The 19,052-nt window shown below is 42.2% G+C and overlaps 1 protein-coding gene across 2 annotated transcripts; it reads left to right on the forward strand.

Annotated features, from left to right (window-relative positions):
- Positions 1 to 4,651: 4,651 nt before the first annotated feature.
- Positions 4,652 to 18,824, forward strand: CTCF (CCCTC-binding factor (zinc finger protein)). 2 transcript variants are annotated; one of them, XM_009582833.1, is made up of 10 exons: positions 4,652 to 5,438; positions 6,101 to 6,271; positions 7,198 to 7,331; positions 8,821 to 8,941; positions 9,842 to 9,991; positions 11,414 to 11,574; positions 11,997 to 12,179; positions 12,594 to 12,729; positions 16,052 to 16,219; positions 17,268 to 18,824. In XM_009582833.1, the coding sequence occupies exons 1-10, from the start codon at positions 4,658 to 4,660 to the stop codon at positions 17,447 to 17,449; spliced, it is 2,187 nt and encodes a 728-aa protein (XP_009581128.1). In that variant the 5' UTR covers positions 4,652 to 4,657; the 3' UTR covers positions 17,450 to 18,824. The 2 variants fall into 2 exon arrangements, with proteins under 2 accessions (XP_009581128.1, XP_009581129.1); XM_009582834.1 differs by having other exon boundaries at positions 4,658 to 5,438; positions 12,594 to 12,726.
- The last annotated feature ends 228 nt before the right edge of the window (positions 18,825 to 19,052 follow it).

Raw genomic sequence — 19,052 nt, forward strand, 5'->3', positions numbered from 1 at the left:
ATTTGGTCCATGGAGCTTGATGCAGTTCTGGGTTTGTTTTCTTAACTTTGGCTGAGGGTCAGGCAAATTCCTCTTTGTGACAGTAGCTTTATTATAAATAACCCAGCTAGCAAAACATGCAATGGCACTAGCCATCCTAATAAATAAACATCTGTCTCTGCGTTTGTATTGTCTGCATTGACATCTACAGCAAGTTGTCTTTAATGCTTCTACAATTAAGATTAATGCTGTTGTAGGGCTACATTAATTGAATGCTATGTCTCTCAGGTCTTTTTCTGTTGATGTAGTGAGTTTTTCTTAAATCATGTTGCTGAACGTTAAGAGTTTATACCTTCAAGCTGAATGCTTTGCTGGTTAAGTGTGAGGCTTTTGGAAGGGACCCAGACTGGCAAAATGTGGTATTGTAGTTGGGCTGAGGCTTTCTCCTGTGCTGCAGTTAGTAGGGCTGTTGCTTGAGAGAAAGTAATTTAATACCAATCTTTTGATTCCTTTCATTGGAATAAGGTGTCAGTTGAATCAAATGCATACCCCATCTTATTTCTGCTTGTTTCAGTTTTTTAGATGAGCTGCCCATCAATTATTTGAGAAATATTAGGTCTGTTGTTTGGACGTCACAACTTTTTACCTAGATAATTGGATTGTGACAGTGCATTGAGCTGTTTAGTGACGCAGTGTCTCTCATTTGAGTTGGTAGAGCCCGTTGAGCGAGCATGTGTGTAAAGACTAGCTTGAGCTATTACATGGGAATTGTGGAGTTGATTTTAGATGTTCTTTGGTCTTTCCTTGGGCACTCTCCTTATTCTGGAAGCTCTTCTCTTTCCTTTTTTTCAGTCTTGATTTACCAAATCATCTTCTGTTAACCTGCTGCTTTGTTTTCCTTTTTAGATTCAGTCATTGTGGAACTAAGCTATTGGTATAAGGTACAGTAACTGGTAGGAAGAGAGCTGAAGATAAAAGCCAGAAATAAAAGGTTGGGAGAATGGTAAGACAAAATATGTTCAGCAGTTTTTGTTCCTAGTGATCCGCTATAATGGTCTTAGTTGGCGCAAACGACGCGTGTTCTCTGAAGTATCGGAAACTTTTTCTCAGAGCTTGGCTGGGTAATTTCTAGGAGCGTAAATCTGTAAAAAACTTGAGGAAGATCCGCTTCTATTAAAATGAGCGGAAATGGAAAATCCTCAGCAAGCTGCAGGATGATATTCAGTGAGTTGATGGTATCTTCTGGTGACTCCTCCAGTAAATATAAAACTCTCCTCTAAGTTTTCCTCTAAAACCCGCTTTGTGAAAAAGGAGGATTAAGTTTAAAAAAAAAAAAAAAAGAGAGAGAAAGGAAAAAACCTAGCAAATATTTTAAGACAGAGTGATTGAGAAGTGACATGGACAGGCAGCACAAAGGTCACAACAGCAAAGATGGAGAGTCTTTGCAGAGAGCTTATTTGATAGGAAAGAGTCCATACATTTTGCCTAGCCCTCTTTCCTCTCTTAAGTTTAGAGGCCATCCTGTACCCCCCAGTTGTAGAAGTATTTTAATTTGAAAATCCACACTTTCTTGGGAAGAAATCTTGGCAGCTTGGCAAGATTTTTGAGCTGGCCAAGACATCAGTCGAGTCTCTTTCTGTATATTTCTGTATTTTTATGGTATGTTGTTAATATACCTGGAGTGGTTTGTAGTTTTCTTTAAAATACTCTAACATTTCCCCTGCTGGCAAGAGCCTGGTTTAAAACCAGTCATTTTCAGATTGATTTACTGAGTGGAACAGACTGTAGTGCATAGCATGGAATAGGCTGGAGTAAGTGCTCATCCATGTGCTGAATTTTGGAGTACAGGAGGTCCGAGTCAGGATGAACTAGAGGGCAGTGACGGAGGAGGTGGCAGGAGACCGTCGCGGCTGCGCCGCTGCAGTGCGTGTCGCTCGCCGCTGGAGGACAGCCGTGCTGCGCCGGGCCTGCTGCTTTGGGGTCTGGCTTTCGCAGGAGGATGTTGCAAGTAGTGACAGGTAACTCTAGAGTGAGAGATAAGCGTCTCTAAAGTAGGGAGATGGAAGAAATAGGGGTATCTTAGTTTCTTTACTGAATGGTTGTAAGAGTCTTTCCACTTATTTCACATGTGTATGCCCCTCATTGTGAGCATCCTTTGAACGAAGTCTTGCCTGCAGGCGTTTATTTGGTCTCGGTATAAGCCTGCATTCGTAGGCTGGCTAACCTTCCTGATAACATGAGCCATATGCCAAAGTCTTCACATGAGTGACCTGTTCCTTGGTGGACACAGGATTTTTCTGGTGTGCGAGTGTGGGAGATGAAGCTTTGCTACCCCTCCTCTGGAGGACCTGCTTCTGCAGGACCCTAGAGGACACTGGCAAATCTGGGGCTGTTGGCTTGCTTTCAGGTGACTTAGCAGTCTCGTTACCAAATTTGATATTGGCAGTCAATGTGAAGGTCTTTGAGAGCCCCACCTGAACTGCTCAGAGCTGTGTGTGTTTGTGTCCAGGTTGCTGACTTCTGCTCTGTTCCTTTACAAGGCATGGAAGTGGAATTGCATTAGCTCTGCCAATGGGCTTTTGCCATTTTTTTCCTCCATCTTATATCTTTTGTTATTACCCCCCCAGCCATTTACCACATTCTTATTTTTTTTTTTAGCTCTGTCCTTCCTTTTCTTGTTCAGAGACTTCTGGTCACCTGAAGAGGCTTCTCCTTCTCTCTCTCTGCAAATACTTGAGATAATTGAAAAACAATTTGCTCCGATTGTTTCGCAGTCGCTGGAGGCCAAAGACCAGCGCTCCCTTCTGATCGCCTGCTGGCTGGTGTTAAGTACTTACATCATCTTGTGTACTTCAGCTGTTTGTCCATATGGATTTGCTCTGACTTGAAAAGCCGATGGGTGGTAGAGGAAAGGAGCGGCCGGACCCCTGCGGGGCGTGCACATGGAGCCATATGTCAGTATTCCTGGGTATCTGGTGCCCCCTGGAGACTGCTGCTACTGCCCACAGCGTAATGAGTATCAAGACTGCACATAATAGATGTCCCTAGTCTGAGCAGGCTGAGGAACAATATGAACTGTATTGTTCTCACAACAGAAGTGGAGGATACTAGAAAAGACAGTAGGGTAAAAGCAAGGACTCTAAAAATAATAGCAATTACATGTCTTGTAATTCTTAAAGCTAATGGAGACTGATAGCGGTGTTTCATATTTATGTATATAAGCCTGTGTATTTAAAAAATGAGTATGCAGGATAAAGTGTAGATACTGGAAAGTAGTATGATGTGAGATTTAAGTGTTGAGTTCGCAAAACAGGTTAAATAGGTTCCGTTAGCGGGTCAGAGAGGCCAGGCAATCTGATAGGAAAATGTGGAAGTCTCTTAGCAAACCTGGAATTGGAATCAGAACTTTATCACAAGCTTTGCAAGGAAACTGGCATTTTTGTTAGTTGTTTCAGCAGTAAAATAGACCTTGGTACCTTTTTAACACTTAGGTGAGGGGTATAATAAATTATATCCTGATGCAGGGACTGTATTTGACATGGTTGTGGAATCTGCTTTCATTTTTCCAAAGTAAACCACCTGAAACAGAGGTAGACTTAGGAAATACTCCTTTACTATGATTTTTATTATTTTCATTTGGGGAAAAAGACAGCTGCAAAATGATAATTTCTTTTAGCTGTTATTGCTCTTGAAACAACCTTCCTGCAGAATGAGAATACAGGAATTTCATGTTTTACCCTGACTGCAGAGAAGAATGCTGGATGGTCTGAGGAGGAGGAAAATCTCAGTGTTATGCTCGTATGCAACTATTTTCAGTATTACAGTTAAGGCCCACCAAAAGGCTGAGCTTCAATGTTGTTGTTTGTTTATGACTACATGGATAGATTTAACCCAGGTATCATGAGAAATCATTAGAGTCCACCAGCTCTGAGTCCACATCATTGAAATTGAAGTAGAATTGTACCTGAGCCTTGCCTGCCTGCTGCAGCTCGTTCGGCCCGAAGAGGGCACCGTGCATCATCCTCTGCTCTGCTCGGGGGCCAGGCGGTGCCCAGAAGTGGGAGCAGGGGTTGAACTCCAGGCTGCTTACAAGAAAAAATACACTTGACTAACTTGATTATGTCCTTTTTATTTTTGTTGTTCAGAGAAATTTAAACATACAGGAAGTAGTAGTTGTTTGACATGAAACAAGAGAGACTTAAGTTCTTGTGCTCAATTCTTAGTGCTTTTTCTTTCTGGAGAAGTTCTGCAGTCCTCAAATGGAATACTTTATTTAAGGTTGGCTTTTTTACTTTTAACAGTATGTTATTTTTGTGCCTTTAAAATTTATAGCTAAAGACGGCCTCTGATATTGCTAAGCTATGTGAAGTGACTAAACAGGCTCAGTAAGGAATAATACTGCTGTACATCTTGCCTGTGGGATTTGCGGTCTTTGAGAAACGGGAACATACGTATCACTTAATCTCTCCTCCTTGCTTTCCTTCCCTTCCAAGAAACCGGTACAGTTGTCTGACTTCAGGCAGCGTTCTGTGATTGCCTTGTCTTACAGTGGCAATAGGCTAGACCTACAGTTCTCAAATCCTGTTTTCTGAATATGATTGCAATACGTAGCTGCTGTTGAGCTGGTTGTTTTCAGTTAGACCACTTGTCCCTCTTGTTTTTACAGCAGGAGGGTGAAATGGAAGGTGAGGCAGTCGAAGCTATTGTGGAGGAATCGGAAACTTTTATTAAGGGGAAAGAGAGAAAAACCTATCAAAGACGCCGTGAAGGTGGGCAGGAGGACGATGCTTGTCATATACCACCAAACCAAGCGGATGGAGGTGAAGTAGTGCAGGATGTCAACAGTGGTGTGCAGATGGTGATGATGGAACAGCTGGATCCAACTCTGCTTCAAATGAAGACTGAAGTAATGGAAGGTGCAGTGCCTCAAGAAACGGAGGCCACGGTGGATGACACGCAGATCATAACACTTCAGGTTGTTAATATGGAAGAGCAGCCTATAAACCTTGGTGAGCTTCAGCTGGTCCAAGTACCTGTACCAGTGACTGTACCTGTTGCCACCACGTCTGTGGAAGAACTTCAGGGAGCTTATGAAAATGAGGTTTCCAAAGGAGGCCTGCAAGAGGGAGAGCCCATGATCTGTCACACCCTCCCTTTACCAGAAGGCTTCCAAGTAGTGAAAGTGGGTGCGAATGGTGAGGTGGAGACACTGGAACAAGGTGAACTTCAGCCACAGGAAGATCCCAATTGGCAAAAAGATCCAGACTATCAGCCACCAGCCAAAAAAACAAAGAAAAACAAAAAGAGTAAGCTTCGCTACACCGAGGAAGGCAAAGATGTGGATGTCTCTGTGTATGACTTTGAAGAGGAGCAGCAGGAAGGTTTGTTGTCTGAGGTCAATGCAGAAAAGGTGGTGGGCAATATGAAGCCACCTAAACCAACAAAAATTAAAAAGAAAGGTAAGCTCCCCATCTGCAAGTGGGTTTTGAAAATGTATTTGTTATGGTGGGGCCCTGCAATATGATTGAAGTGACTGAGTAGATGCAAGTGGGAGTAAAGCAGGCATGCCCAATGTCGCTTATGCTTTATATAAGAGCACTCAGCTCTATTGTTTCTTGGGCAAACCTCCCGTTTCCTCCATCTAGGCTATAAAGGAGCTCATTTTCCTCGAGCGTGGTGCTGTGGCATTAGTATTCCCATACAACTACAATTGAAAAGATTCTTCTCTTTGCTGTAATACATACGTAAGAGTTTGTGTACACGTGAGCTACATCAGGAACCAACAGTGTAATTAGTTCTGTGGGTTTTTCCTAACCAATTGCTGGGTAAGGTAGATGGTGCAAAATACAGCAATAGGTATGTTTGACTTTTCTTAAAACTGTAAATTGAGAAGCCCTTTTTAGAGTGGAGAAAGGAACATTGAGTGCTGGCATACTAATGAAAACTGAAGCCAAGCCAGCCATAGGCAATGACTGTTCCTAAGGATATGGATTTAATGGTACATGATGGTTCCTTGTAGTAGTAGCACCTCGAAGAATCTTTCCTTTTCCCTGCTGATCTCTTATGTTATGCACTAGACCACAGTACTGTCACGAGTAAAGATGATTTCCTTCGTGGCTAGGTGTAAAGAAGACATTCCAGTGCGAACTGTGCAGTTACACTTGTCCGCGTCGTTCCAACTTGGACCGCCACATGAAAAGCCACACTGATGAAAGACCACATAAGTGCCATCTCTGTGGCAGGGCTTTTCGGACAGTCACATTGCTGAGGAACCACCTCAACACTCACACAGGTACTCTTGCTTCTGCATATGTTGTTTTTGTAGGATCTGCTCTGTCCTTAGAATAGATAGAAAAACAGGGTGGATCTATCTTGAATCTGTCTAATTCCACTTACGGAACAAACTAAAAGGAAGAAACTATGCAGTGCTGCTGTTCATTTCTCATTTGAACACGGTTTTCTGCCTGGCCAGGTCAGGTGCAAAGCTTATCCTGTACATAGGTCTAAAGCTGATCCTGGGCTTGATCTGAAATTGCCTGAAGTTATAGAAAATGTTCCATTTGTCTTGGGCATTAGTAGTTGTGTTCCAAGCTTTGTATTGCTGCTGCTGCTTGCAGAAAAGTAAGATGAGAATAAGGCTGGAGCTAAACATAAGGGAGTGGAAAATAGCAAAAAAAAACCCCAAAACAAACAGACAAACACCCACCAAAAAAAAAACACCAAACCAACAACAAAAAAATCGATCCCCAAGGAATAGATAGTGAACTGGATCAATAAAACTTACGGCTAGGAACTGTAGTACACTCTGTTTCTCCTTACGCATGTTTCTGGTATAGAACTACAGGTAATTGAACTGTAATTAAGCTTTATGTGACCTTTCTGCCAAAAAAAAAAGTGTCATATCCCTCATGTTCTCTGCCTACCTACATTATGTCTAACTGGATGGTTTGAAATTTGTAAATAACCAAGTGATACAAAAATAAGGGGGTTGGTTTCCTCATTGAAAGGATATTAGTTCTCTAAGATCGTCAGTCCATTAGTTATGTATACAAAAGTTGTGACTTCTGTGTACTATTTGTTGCTCTAATCTAATTTTTCAGAACATGAAAGCAATGTTGTTAATTCACTTAAAAAAAAAAAAAAAAAAAGCTGTCCTATATTTTCTTTTGCCACTAAACCTGAATATCACCATCTTCCTGTTTTGCTGCAAACGATTAGGTACTCGCCCTCACAAGTGCCCAGACTGCGACATGGCCTTTGTGACCAGTGGAGAGTTGGTTCGGCATCGCCGCTACAAACATACCCATGAGAAACCATTCAAATGTTCAATGTGTGATTATGCTAGTGTGGAGGTATGTTAGTTAATTGTTACAGCACTGAATACTTCCTTGTGTGCTTCAAAGCTTGTTCACCATCTGTTATAAACTCTGTTCTTAGGCATTTCCTCTTTGGCCGTTTGTTTAAAAGGCTCTGAGCAAAAAAGTTACAAATCAGGTCTGCTCTTGGAAGCAAATGGTAGGGTTTCCTCAGTTAATGAAAAAACAGTTTGAGAGCATTTATGCACAGCAATCCTAGGTGACATCCATTTCCTCTTAGGAGACAATAGTTGTCATTGTTCCTTAAGTTATTTGGCCTTTGAGATGATTGCAGGATTTGTAGCGTGCTCCATGTTGAAGGAGGCAGCCATCTCCTGCTGCAGCAGGATGTACTTTCAGACTAGAGGTGCCCTCCCATTTTAGAAATGTGCATTCTGCACATTATCTGTTTATGCCATTAAGGTGACTAAGCCAAAATTAATGAGCCTGTGCCTCAATATTGGTGAAAAGTAGCTTTGCTAATACTGGGTGATTGTCTAATCTGCTCAAGCAAATTAAGCTTTCTTGAATGCTCTCCCCTATGCAGTATTGCTACTTACGCTACAGGACAGCTTTTATATTGTGATAGGAAATTTGAGCAAGATGATGAGCGACATAATTTAAAAAAAAATGGGATGTCTGCAGTGGAAGAAGGCTACAGCGGGGAGAGGTTGAGTAGGGGCTTTGGGCTTTTTTTCCTACCCACACTGTGGCTGCAGTGCTGTAATTCCAGGCCCTGTGGTTTGAGTGCTGAATAAATTGTGTTGCAGTGGTTTTCATAGTATGAATTAGGAAAGAATAACCAAGTAGGTCCTTATGTGAGCTCATGCTGTGTTTTGTGGACGTAGGTTGGTGATTAAGCAGCATGGTCAGGCTGGAGTAGAAAATGTCTTTAATATTTGTGTTTACGCTGACCTTTAAGCTGGGTTTGTGCCTTTTAGAGAGAAGCAGGAGAGGAAAGGAGTTAAGTCACCCTGTTGGTTGCAGGACTAGGTTTTTGTTGTTCTTAGCAAGAAATTGATTTATCTTATCCCTCTCAAAGTAACTGGAGAGGACCCAAGAAAGCACCCTGTAGAGAAAAATATACTATACAGGGGACAGTAACCCGCAACAATGTTTCTTGGGTGCGTGCTTTCCCAGAACATTTTCTTGTGTCTCTCCAGGATACTTTCAAATTTTAGCGTGTCTTCAGATGCTGAGATGGTCGATTACAGTAAGGTGAGCACAAGACTAAACCAGGCTGCACTGAAAGTGGAAACAAGCATCAAGCAAGACTGGGAATGAGGTTGGGAGGTGAAGTAGAGTGGGCAGGAGCGAGTGGCTATGTGCAGTGTGAGAATGGTATTGAAACATGCTTGCTTGTTTTAGTGGCAAGATAAAAATAAAAATAAAAATAGACTACCTTAAACTCTTGACTGATTTCTTGTATTTTTGGCAATCCAACCTGCTCATCTATGCTAACTTCAGCCTTGCTCTTGACTTCCAGGTTAGCAAATTGAAACGCCACATTCGTTCTCACACTGGAGAGCGTCCGTTCCAGTGCAGCTTGTGCAGCTATGCCAGCAGGGATACCTACAAACTGAAGAGGCACATGAGGACCCACTCTGGTATTGATGCCCTGTTTTTTTAGTGTGCTTTTTATGTTACAGTGCCAGAGTGCTGAGGCTGTGTACAATGTGTGCTAACACTTAAACAGCAAAAGAAATATTATTTTGTAGTTTAATATAAAACCTTTATAAAGTCTGTAGCTGAAGAGAATGCACAATGCTTTGTAAGCGCTAGTAAATTCATAACCCGATAGTAATTGCTGCACTGAGAAATGTGCTTGGAGGATTCTGATTTCCAGTTTGACTGTGAGGTGATGAAATACAGGCGTTTCTTCCAGTATGAAGAGAAGAAACTTCTTCTATTATCAGTGTTCCACTTCCAGTTGAACTTTATAGGCATTTACAGTTTTATGCTTGAGTGTAGTTGCAAAAGCATCTTATGCATGTTAGTTCGTAAAGATCCTAAATTTTTTCTTCAATAGAAATAGGGATGGTTTTAGCACAGAACATTACTGGAGTGCCAAATTAATCATATTGCTAAAATTGAAGGGGGAAAAAATGCCCTTGCATGTATACATGAGCGTTCAGAACCCTCACCTCCAAAAAAATCTGATGCCGCTTGCTGTCTTCTGGCAGCCTGCATGTAGGTCCCCAAAAAATCTGATGCCGGTTGCTGTCTTCTGGCAGCCTGCATGTAGGTCTTCCATGCATTTCTCAAAGTAAGGATAATAATTCAACTAATTTGCTTAGAGATTGAACTCGAGTCTCTTTCTAGAAAGATGCATACTGAAGCTAAAACTTCTAGAGAAAGAGACGTTATTGAGCTCTTTCTAGAGTTACTATTTCTATCAACTAGCTGTCTGTTGCAAGGTTCTGGGAGGTTGTTTTGTTTGGGGCTTCTTGGTGAGATTTCTTTTTAATAAAAGTACTTGTGCTATTTTTTTCCTTCTGCTACTGAAGGAGAGAAGCCATATGAATGTTACATCTGCCATGCTCGCTTCACTCAGAGTGGTACCATGAAGATGCACATTTTGCAGAAGCACACGGAGAATGTGGCCAAATTTCACTGTCCTCACTGTGATACTGTTATAGCGAGAAAGAGTGACTTGGGTATGTATCTCACAAAAGTGGCCATTTGGTGAAGATTCTACAAAACATTTCCCAGAATTAGAGTTCACATAACCCAACTGCTGTCTGTCTTTTTTTTTTTTTTTTTTTTTTAACTTAATACTTCTGGAAGCACATACAACATGAAGCACAGGCTTAGATGTGTGGCTGGTAATACACACTTTTAGCTTACAATAGCTGCTGCAAGCTATAAGAATTTTCAGTTTCTTTTCATTATTTGAAAATGTAGCATATTTTCCAAGCATACAAGGCAAGTTACTGTTTTCAGGCCCATAGATGTAAGGCATTTATTGACCTTGGATTGAGATTACAACTGCATATGGATTGGGGTCTGAAAAACCAGAAGATCCCTTGGCTTGATCTCCTGCACATTGGAGGCCATTAAGTTTCATGCAGAGATATTTTCATCAAGCTAAAAGGTTTGAATTAGACCAAATAGTTTAATTTTCCGGGCGGTGGAACTGTGTGCCACAGACAGGGTAGGAGAGACTGAGTTGTCACAAAAGCCCTGAGTCCTTGCAGTAGGAGAGTCTTGATCTAGTGAGCAGTACTCAGTGTGATTCTGGCTTCTGGCAGGGAAGCTCTTTTATGTTCTACAAGAAGGTGAAAAATAATACCATGCCCAGAGCAGCTGAGGAGAAGGAAGAAGCCACAATTTGGCAGAACTTTCTGTCTATAAACAAAATATCACCCAAGTAATGGGAAGGCAGGCTCCCTTCCAATAAAGACAAGTGTAAAGTGCTACAGTGAGAGGCAGTTTGAGAGGATGGCAGTCAGTTGATGTCAGGAGCAAATAAGCTGATTTGCAACAGAAGAAAGCTGATGTTAGCTATGAAGAATTTTTCTTCTAATAATGCTTTAGTCTACCCTAAGCTACCTTGTTTAGCTGTGGTATGCTCTTGGTTGGAGGATTTTATAAAGAAGTGACTAAAATCTGTGTCAGGGATTATCTGCTGGTATCCCTGTGGCCTTCTGGCCCTGTCACTCTGATTTCTAATCCTGCCGAAAATCCTGTTTCCCCGAGTGTATTACCTGGTTTCTGGCAGTATCCAGGCAATTCGGAGTAGTCTTAAACATACCAATCCACAAGATGCTTTAGTTTGACAATCATACGTTATCAAATGCAAGTGTACTGTATCAGCACAGATTGCAACTAACAACCAAATCTAGAATCCCATAGAAAAACTTGATGGAGTTTTTCTGCAAGACCTTTCTGTCTAGAAATTGTTCTGGTTGCTTTTAATTACGAGTCTTTTAGGTTTTTAATTGAATCCGAAATAAACTATTTCACTTTTTTGGCTTGAGCTCAAGAGTATGTGGAGGGGATCGCTAAGGGGACTGTAGGCTAGTCTTTCATGCTTGGAAAGCCATGGTGATTAAAGCCTCCGATTCTTTTGCTCCTAGGTGTCCATTTGCGAAAGCAGCATTCCTACATCGAACAGGGCAAGAAGTGTCGCTATTGTGACGCTGTGTTTCATGAGCGATATGCCCTCATACAGCATCAAAAGTCTCACAAGAATGAGAAGCGCTTCAAGTGTGACCAGTGCGATTATGCATGCAGACAGGTAAGCTGGTGGGACTGGCACCCCTTGTGAGCGTTAGAACAGGAGCTAAAAATATGAGGTGGAAATCTTAGCTGTTAAGTTTGACCAGCTGTCAAGATCAAATTAGCTCTCTAAATCTTTTGAAGGGTGTGAAGGAAAGTTCAGTGGCCTTTGCTTCTTGGTGTAGTGGTCCCCTGTAGAGAAGTACCTTCTAAGTCACAACCTTGATGTATCTGTTGACAAAGGGATAAGAGTCCATATAGGATGGGAATAGCTAGGACTGAATATGTCATCAATCAAGATGTTCTCACATTCCTGCAGAATCATCCTTTCCTTGATACTAAGGATAAAGTTTTGGCCTCCTTTTAGCTGAAAATTCGCTGGTCTGTATCCATATGTCTGAGTTCTCAAGTTACTTTTCCTGTCTTGCTTGTTCCTGTCAGGAGCGGCACATGGTCATGCATAAACGGACCCATACTGGAGAAAAGCCTTATGCCTGTAGCCATTGTGATAAAACCTTCCGTCAGAAACAGCTCCTTGATATGCACTTCAAACGATATCACGATCCCAACTTCGTCCCTGCTGCCTTTGTCTGTTCCAAGTGTGGCAAAACATTCACTCGCAGGGTAAGGGAATATACTGCTTTGAATTGTGGGGTTTTGGGGTGGAGTGAGGCTTTTAGCCAAGGTGAGGAGAACGTGTTTACCCAAAAGGAAGAGTGGGTGAGATACAAGTCACAGTATTGATCTTTTAAATAGAGTGTTTCTTTCTGAGAGGAAGGGGAGGGGGGAGACCTGGTATAATTCAGAATTAGTACTAGCATGTATTAGCGTTGACTTCATGAGCAATGTGAAAATGCAACTCGACGAATAAAAGTTAATGAAATTTACCCATTTCCCCTAAATAGTCTTCCTTTAAAAAAAAAAAAAAACAAACCATAACTTATCAGAAATGTGCTTGAAAATACAGAGCCAGAATATCTGATCTTGAATTCAATGCATGTTGTATTTTTGTTGTGTTTTTTCTCTTCCACTGAGTAGAACACGATGGCCAGACATGCTGATAACTGCTCTGGCCTAGATGGTGGGGAAGGAGAGAATGGAGGAGAGACAAAGAAGGGCAAACGTGGCCGAAAGAGAAAGATGCGGTCTAAGAAAGAAGATTCCTCTGATAGTGGTAAGAAACAGCTCAGTACATTCTGAGAATTACAGGCCTGTGATTCACTGTGTGTGTTAGCTGTTAGTTTGCCCGTTCTGCAGGTTTGTTCTGGCACTTGAAAGGCCTTTATGTAGTTGGCAAGCAAAAAATGATAGTACATGGCCAAGTACAGAGGTGATTGCCTGTGAGGGATAGTATAGATTCTGCTGTCCCGGGCCTCTTCCAATTCCAAGACAGAATAGTTGAAAAAAACAGTCTGATGCCCCTTGCCTAGGCTGCGCAGTTCCTGTCCTGCCTGCTCTTCTGCGTGTGAAATTCTCTGGTAATGTTTTCAGTGTCCCAAAAGAAACTCTGTATTTCTGTGGTGCACTGCTATAAAATGGTACATGGTCCTGCTTCACCGCTACTGGGTAGCGTGTGGCATGTCCAGACAACCCCACTGCTGAATAGCTTGGCTGCTTCTGTGGGGGAAGGAAGGCAGCATCCAAGAGAATGGTGGAGGTAGTGCTGGCAATCCATAGGGCCTGCTGAGACAATTAAAGGGTCGAGGAGCTGGTGGTGTCTTCCCCTTCACGGGTGTGTTTGCATGTATGCTGGTATTGAGAAGATGGCTTTTGAGGGGCTCTGACTTCCTGGACAATGTGCCAGAAGATGGGTTAGGTGCAATTCGTAATAGGGTGGCTACTGTCTGTAAGCTTCTCCAGAACAGGGAGATGACAGAAACTGTTGCGACAGGTAATGATCACCTTCATGGTGGTGTTTGGGAAGGAAAATCTCAGTCATAGTCCTCCCTCCTGGTAGAGGGAAAACTTGGATTTTCCTGCAGAGTCTCAAGACCAACCAGTTCAAAGATGATTCTGCAAAAGCAGTGTTGCTGATTAGTCTTTTATCTGGCGTGCTTTATGTAATTAAATCAAGGGGTGTAGGTTAGGAGAACAGGGATCTTTCTGGCTAGAGAATGTGTATCTGAAATTCTTGGGTGGCGGACAGGTTTTATAGGATGCGTATGGTCAAATGGCTTGTGCAAACCTTGATTGCAAAAACTCTATAGAAATAAGTGCTTAAACTCATGTTTGTATAGGTATTTGAAAAAATGTCTTACACAGCTTTATTCAACTGATTGTAGCTAATTGTTCATTTAAAATACAAAAAGATCATGGAGGCAGAGAGAGTAAAATAACTGCCTTGATGGAACATAACTCAAAATGTGGGGTTCTGGAGTATCTGATTTTTAATATCTCATTTGTAGGCTTCCTGGGAGTTTAGCCTATTCTAAAAACCCGAATTTTAAGTGGTTGATATGGTCTGGGTTCAAAACAACTTTTTGGGGAAGCTGGTCAAAAGTCGTGCTTGTTAGGTGAACTAATGGTGAGCATTGTATGATTGTGGCTCAGACTCCGTGACTGAGAGAATCCCTTCAGCCTCAGATGAGTTGACAAGTGTGGGTTGATATTTGATAGATGTGAAGAATTGACTGGTGTGAGCTGAGTAGTGGTAAGAAAGAGGTCCTAACCCCATTCTCAGGAGAATTGCATTATTCAGTGTTGCTTTTATCTGTAGATCTGCAGTTTCATGTGTTTTGGCAACTGCTAAGTATCTAAAAATGGTGAGCAAAGCTGTGACCCCTCTTGTGCTAATGAGAAAAATACCAAATAGCAATGATAGTTTTGTCTCCCATCTGGCCTGTCTGCCCAACATTAGAGAGACTGTTAGTTCATAGACATTGAGTTGAGGGGAGAATGTAAAGAAGCTCTAAAAAGGTGGGACCTGAGAAATCCAATAAATGAAAGAAATTTGGCCTGGGGAGTATTCCTTGAGTGACTGTGTAAAACAATGCAGCATATACATGCCTCAGTGTATGTAAGGGACAGTTTGGGGGTTTTTTCCCCCTTTAGTCAGATAAACAGAAGTACGCCTTACACAATGGCCCTTTCGTTCATGAGTGAAGCCACTCTTGTATGCAGCGGACACCCTTACAAATTTAAGGGCAATCATTTTGCCATCCAAACAATATTATCCTATTTGACATCGCTTACTGCTTTTTGTGTGCTTTGGTTTTGCCCGGGGCATTCTGAACATGTCGATGACGCTAACCTAGTAACTTTAAGGAGTGTTCTGAAGCATAAAGTGTAGGGCGGTAAGCTCAGTTAACAATATAAAAGTTGCAAAAACCCCACAGCTTGCCATGAGGACTGTTGGATTGGAATCAGCTCCAACATACAGTGAGGTGCAAAGAGTTGATGTGAATGGGAAGTGCCATCATAAATTCTTGGAGTAGACACAAAATATACTGCATTAGACTTGTCCTTCCTCTGAGGAGAGGTCTTAGGGAAGATCCTCTTGGTCACTGGTTGCTGAACTGTATATTGATGGCCCTGGAAAGCATGGTGAGTGGTCTGCAGACCTGTGCTTACCCATAATGCTTAAGAACTCCCCAGTTTCGTGTGGTTCTGCCATATTCAACTTGAGATTTTGAGGTCTTGGACATAAGTCCCAGTGTCTGGGAGCTGCTACCCTGGTTTCCTATCTACTTAACAGAGAGACTGAAGTATGGCATTGTCGTTTCTTGAGGGCTAGGAGACTTGCTCTTGGATCCCTCTTGAGCTTTACTGTTTCATAGAGATACTGTAGTGGCTGCTACCACTATTTACATGTCACTGGCTCCATTTATCCTCTTGCCCCTCTTTTTTCCCCCCCGCTCTTACTCCTCTCCAAATCACCTCAGCCCCTCCCCTAAGCATCCCATAAGTAGTCCTGTGTGATCCAAAACTGCCTTTCCCCTGCATGCCATTATGTGTCCCACCCATACCCCTTAGTCTGAAAGGTGATCGGGAGAGCTGCTCTTGATGATGGTTCACGCCTGGACACTGGGGCTGATGGCTCTCCTGCGAGTGGCCCAGGCAAGACCGGACAAGCCCTTGGTTTGGGTTCCTAACTTCCATTGTGAACCCCTGTGCTCCTCTGGGTTGTGCAGGTGGGACTTTGATGGGCTGATGGCTCCTCTGATGGGGCTGGGAGTAGTCCAGCATTGTATTATTTGGTTCCCCCTCCTGCCATTGTCTCTCTGAGCTCCTTTGTGGATGCTCAGAGGAGCTTTTATCGCATAGTCTAACATAATTATGTTTTCTTTTGCTTTCTGAAGGACACCTTGTTCTCTCTAAAAGTGAGGGTAACAGACTTAACAGTCTGTGCCACCAGCTTCTCGACAAAGGCCTTGTTTACCTTCTTTCTCCTCAGAGGCGACTCCTTTTGGATGAGGATTTGATGGTGGTTCTCTGTAGGTGGATGTGTTTTGTTCTTGTTTAAACTGAAGACTTACCTGATACAATGTTTCTTACAGAGGAAAATGCTGAACCAGATTTGGATGATAATGAAGATGAGGAGGAGACAGCAGTAGAAATTGAGGCCGAACCAGAAGTCGAGCAGGAGGCTCCTGCGCCACCTCCCAGTAAGAAACGAAGAGGAAGACCACCGGGCAAAGCTGCCACCCAACCAAAACAATCCCAGCGTAAGTCACTATTTGAAGCTTATGTTATGCTGCTTGCTTGAGCTGCTTTTTCCTTTGATTTGGCAGTTCTTGTAGGAGAATCGCTCCCCTCAAGTGAGCTTATTTTAAAAGTAGGTAACTGCACTTGTCTCTGCTTTGCGAAGAACTCACCTTTTGTGTGAAATTTTTTGCAAGGGTTTCCTGGCCTTGAGGGAACATAGCCACTTCAGACTATGCTAAAAGGAGAGGACATTATTTTTTCTTTAGTATTATTACAATTCACTGATGCGCAAACTGCTCGCTTATTTTTGCACCACTTACAGTGTCTCTGCTATAGTACAGTTCCTGGTACCAACAGCTGTTGGTACAATCATCATGGTATTCTTACCTATGTAAACTTTTGTAAGTATTACCACAAACGAACATGCTTCAGGCCTGTAGTTCTGAGCGTAGCATCAATGCAGATGTAGTTTCAACTCTAGAGAGTTTTCTCCGTAAGAATAGACATCGATAACTGCGCGAAGTCTAAGTAAATAAATTCTGTGAACAGAGCAGGAAGGGCAAATTTGTTCCTTCAAGGGGTAATGGCTTCCCCAGTGGCTTGCCTGTCTGCTCAGTGCTACAAGTGTGGCCTGTGTCCTTCCTAGAATTACAGCCCCTGGAAACATTTTATGCTGAATTTGTCACTAGCGTGACTGGATTCCCCTGAATTTGAAGTTTTGCCTTACGCCCATACGCTGATCCGGTCATCTTTGTCGATTACTCTACAAAATCCGTTGTTTGAATAATGTCGTAATACCAAAATGCATACTGGAACTGTTGTAGTGGTAGCACATCTTTATACAGGGGCAAGGAAATTAGATGCTTGATACTTGGATGAATGAGGCAGGTTGAATCGCTCCCCATTAATGTGGGAATGTGAGTTGTGGGCCCCACCTTCCCTTTCCATGGAAGAGTCTTAAGCATCAACCAAAAAGTTATCTGGTGAGGCGTGCAGGCCAGCTCTGGAACCAGTAAAAAAAAAAAATCTGTCATTTCCCCCCTCCCTCTTTGTTTTCTGCCCTTCTAGCTGCAGCAATCATTCAGGTTGAAGACCAGAACACTGGTGAAATTGAAAATATTATAGTCGAAGTAAAGAAAGAACCTGATGCGGAAACAGTAGAGGAAGAGGAGGAAGCTCAGCCTGCTGTAGTGGAAGCTCCCAATGGAGACCTCACTCCTGAGATGATTCTCAGCATGATGGACCGGTGATGGAGGAAGACCACGCTGGCTGACTGAACTGGCCTGGGCTGTGTTTAAGCGGCTCAAATCTATTTTTCCTTTTACCTTTTTTCTTGGCTTTGGGAAATGCATCATTTTAGACCATTTTACCAAACATACTGGGAAATAAAACTTCAAAATGATGTTAGAATGTGATTTAACTAGAACTTGCTGTTTTATGTTAGCATTACAGGATCATGGAACATTAGGAAATATTTTGGAGTCCTTGAGGGTTTCCTGTGAGATGCTTGATTTAGTTTTGCTCTGAACTGCATTGTAAAGCTGGTCCAAGGGCCGTGTTTACATGCACCAAGTTTTAATATACAAAAGCGGAAGCCTTGGCTAGAGTATGTGGTAAACCACTCCGGACTTGCCCTTCCAGTTCCCAGAGTCCTTGAGCCTCCTTCTCTCAGTAGTGTTTTTAACTGTAAATGCAGACTTGGGAGGGTTCTAGACTTTTAAAATGTTTTTTGCTTTTCCCCACTGACTAGCTCCGGTTCTCCAAGTCGGCTGCACACGGTAGTTTTGGCATGCTCCAACTGGTTTCTGTCCTTAATATGCTTTGCTTTCTGCAAAGCATTTCTGTAATGGTCAAGCTTGTAAATAACTTTTTTTTACATTTTAATCTTTTTCCATTAATTAAGAGGTATGCAAAAATGCAGTTTAAATAAACCCCAGTATTTTAATTCCTTTCAGACTAAGTGACAAGAGAATTGATAGAGTGTAAATGTTGGAAAAGCTGTTGATAACCAATCACGTAGAGAAGAGACGTACCCAGACTGTTGCTTGCAGAACAAGAGAAACCCACATGTGAAATCTGGTTTTGAAGCACACAAAACTGGCATTTGAAACATGTATAATTAACCTTCTTTTTGAGTTATAATTTCACGACTACATTTTCTTTGCTCTATCTTGTAGTTGTATTTTGTGTTTATGAATCCTATGTTAAGGCAGAAGTGGTGATTTATAAGTGGGTCACTGCAGCCCTCAAAACCTGGGCCAGGAAATTTTAATAGGTCAGTAATTATACAATTTTGGATCTCTGATAAAGACAAAAAAGGAATAATGTGAAATACAAATGATGCCTGTATATGAACTGTCACATGTTAAAATATGTAAGCTTTTTATAGAGCCTCAGTCTTGCTGATTTCAAACAAATTTTTCTTCTATGTATCGCTTTTAAGAGAGCTATCAGTTTAGCTATCAGACTCTAGGTTGATGCATTTTTGTACTTAGCTGTACTGTGTGATATTTTTCATTATTTTAGGAAGCCAACATGGGAAAAAAAATACTGTTATAAAATATGTAATGGGGTTTGAAAGCTGGGAAGGAGAATATACTGCTGTACAGCTAATAAATAATAATGGATTAACATGTGTGCTCACTGGCTGCTTTCTTTGTGTATATTAACGGTGTGACCTGGCAGGGATCTCCAGGCTGCAAAGCCCTTCCTCCTAGAAGGATGCTGTAGGCCCGTAAACGGGGACCAGCTCTTGCTGCGAGTGTTCCCTCTGCCCTGCGCCGATGCAAGGTAACCGTGACATTAAATCACAGTGTGCTGCCCTGCGCCGGCCGCGGGCGGGCGTGCACGTAA

The sequence above is a fragment of the Fulmarus glacialis genome, unplaced genomic scaffold, assembly GCF_000690835.1.
Source record: "Fulmarus glacialis isolate BGI_N327 unplaced genomic scaffold, ASM69083v1 scaffold17688, whole genome shotgun sequence".
NCBI lineage: Eukaryota > Metazoa > Chordata > Aves > Procellariiformes > Procellariidae > Fulmarus > Fulmarus glacialis.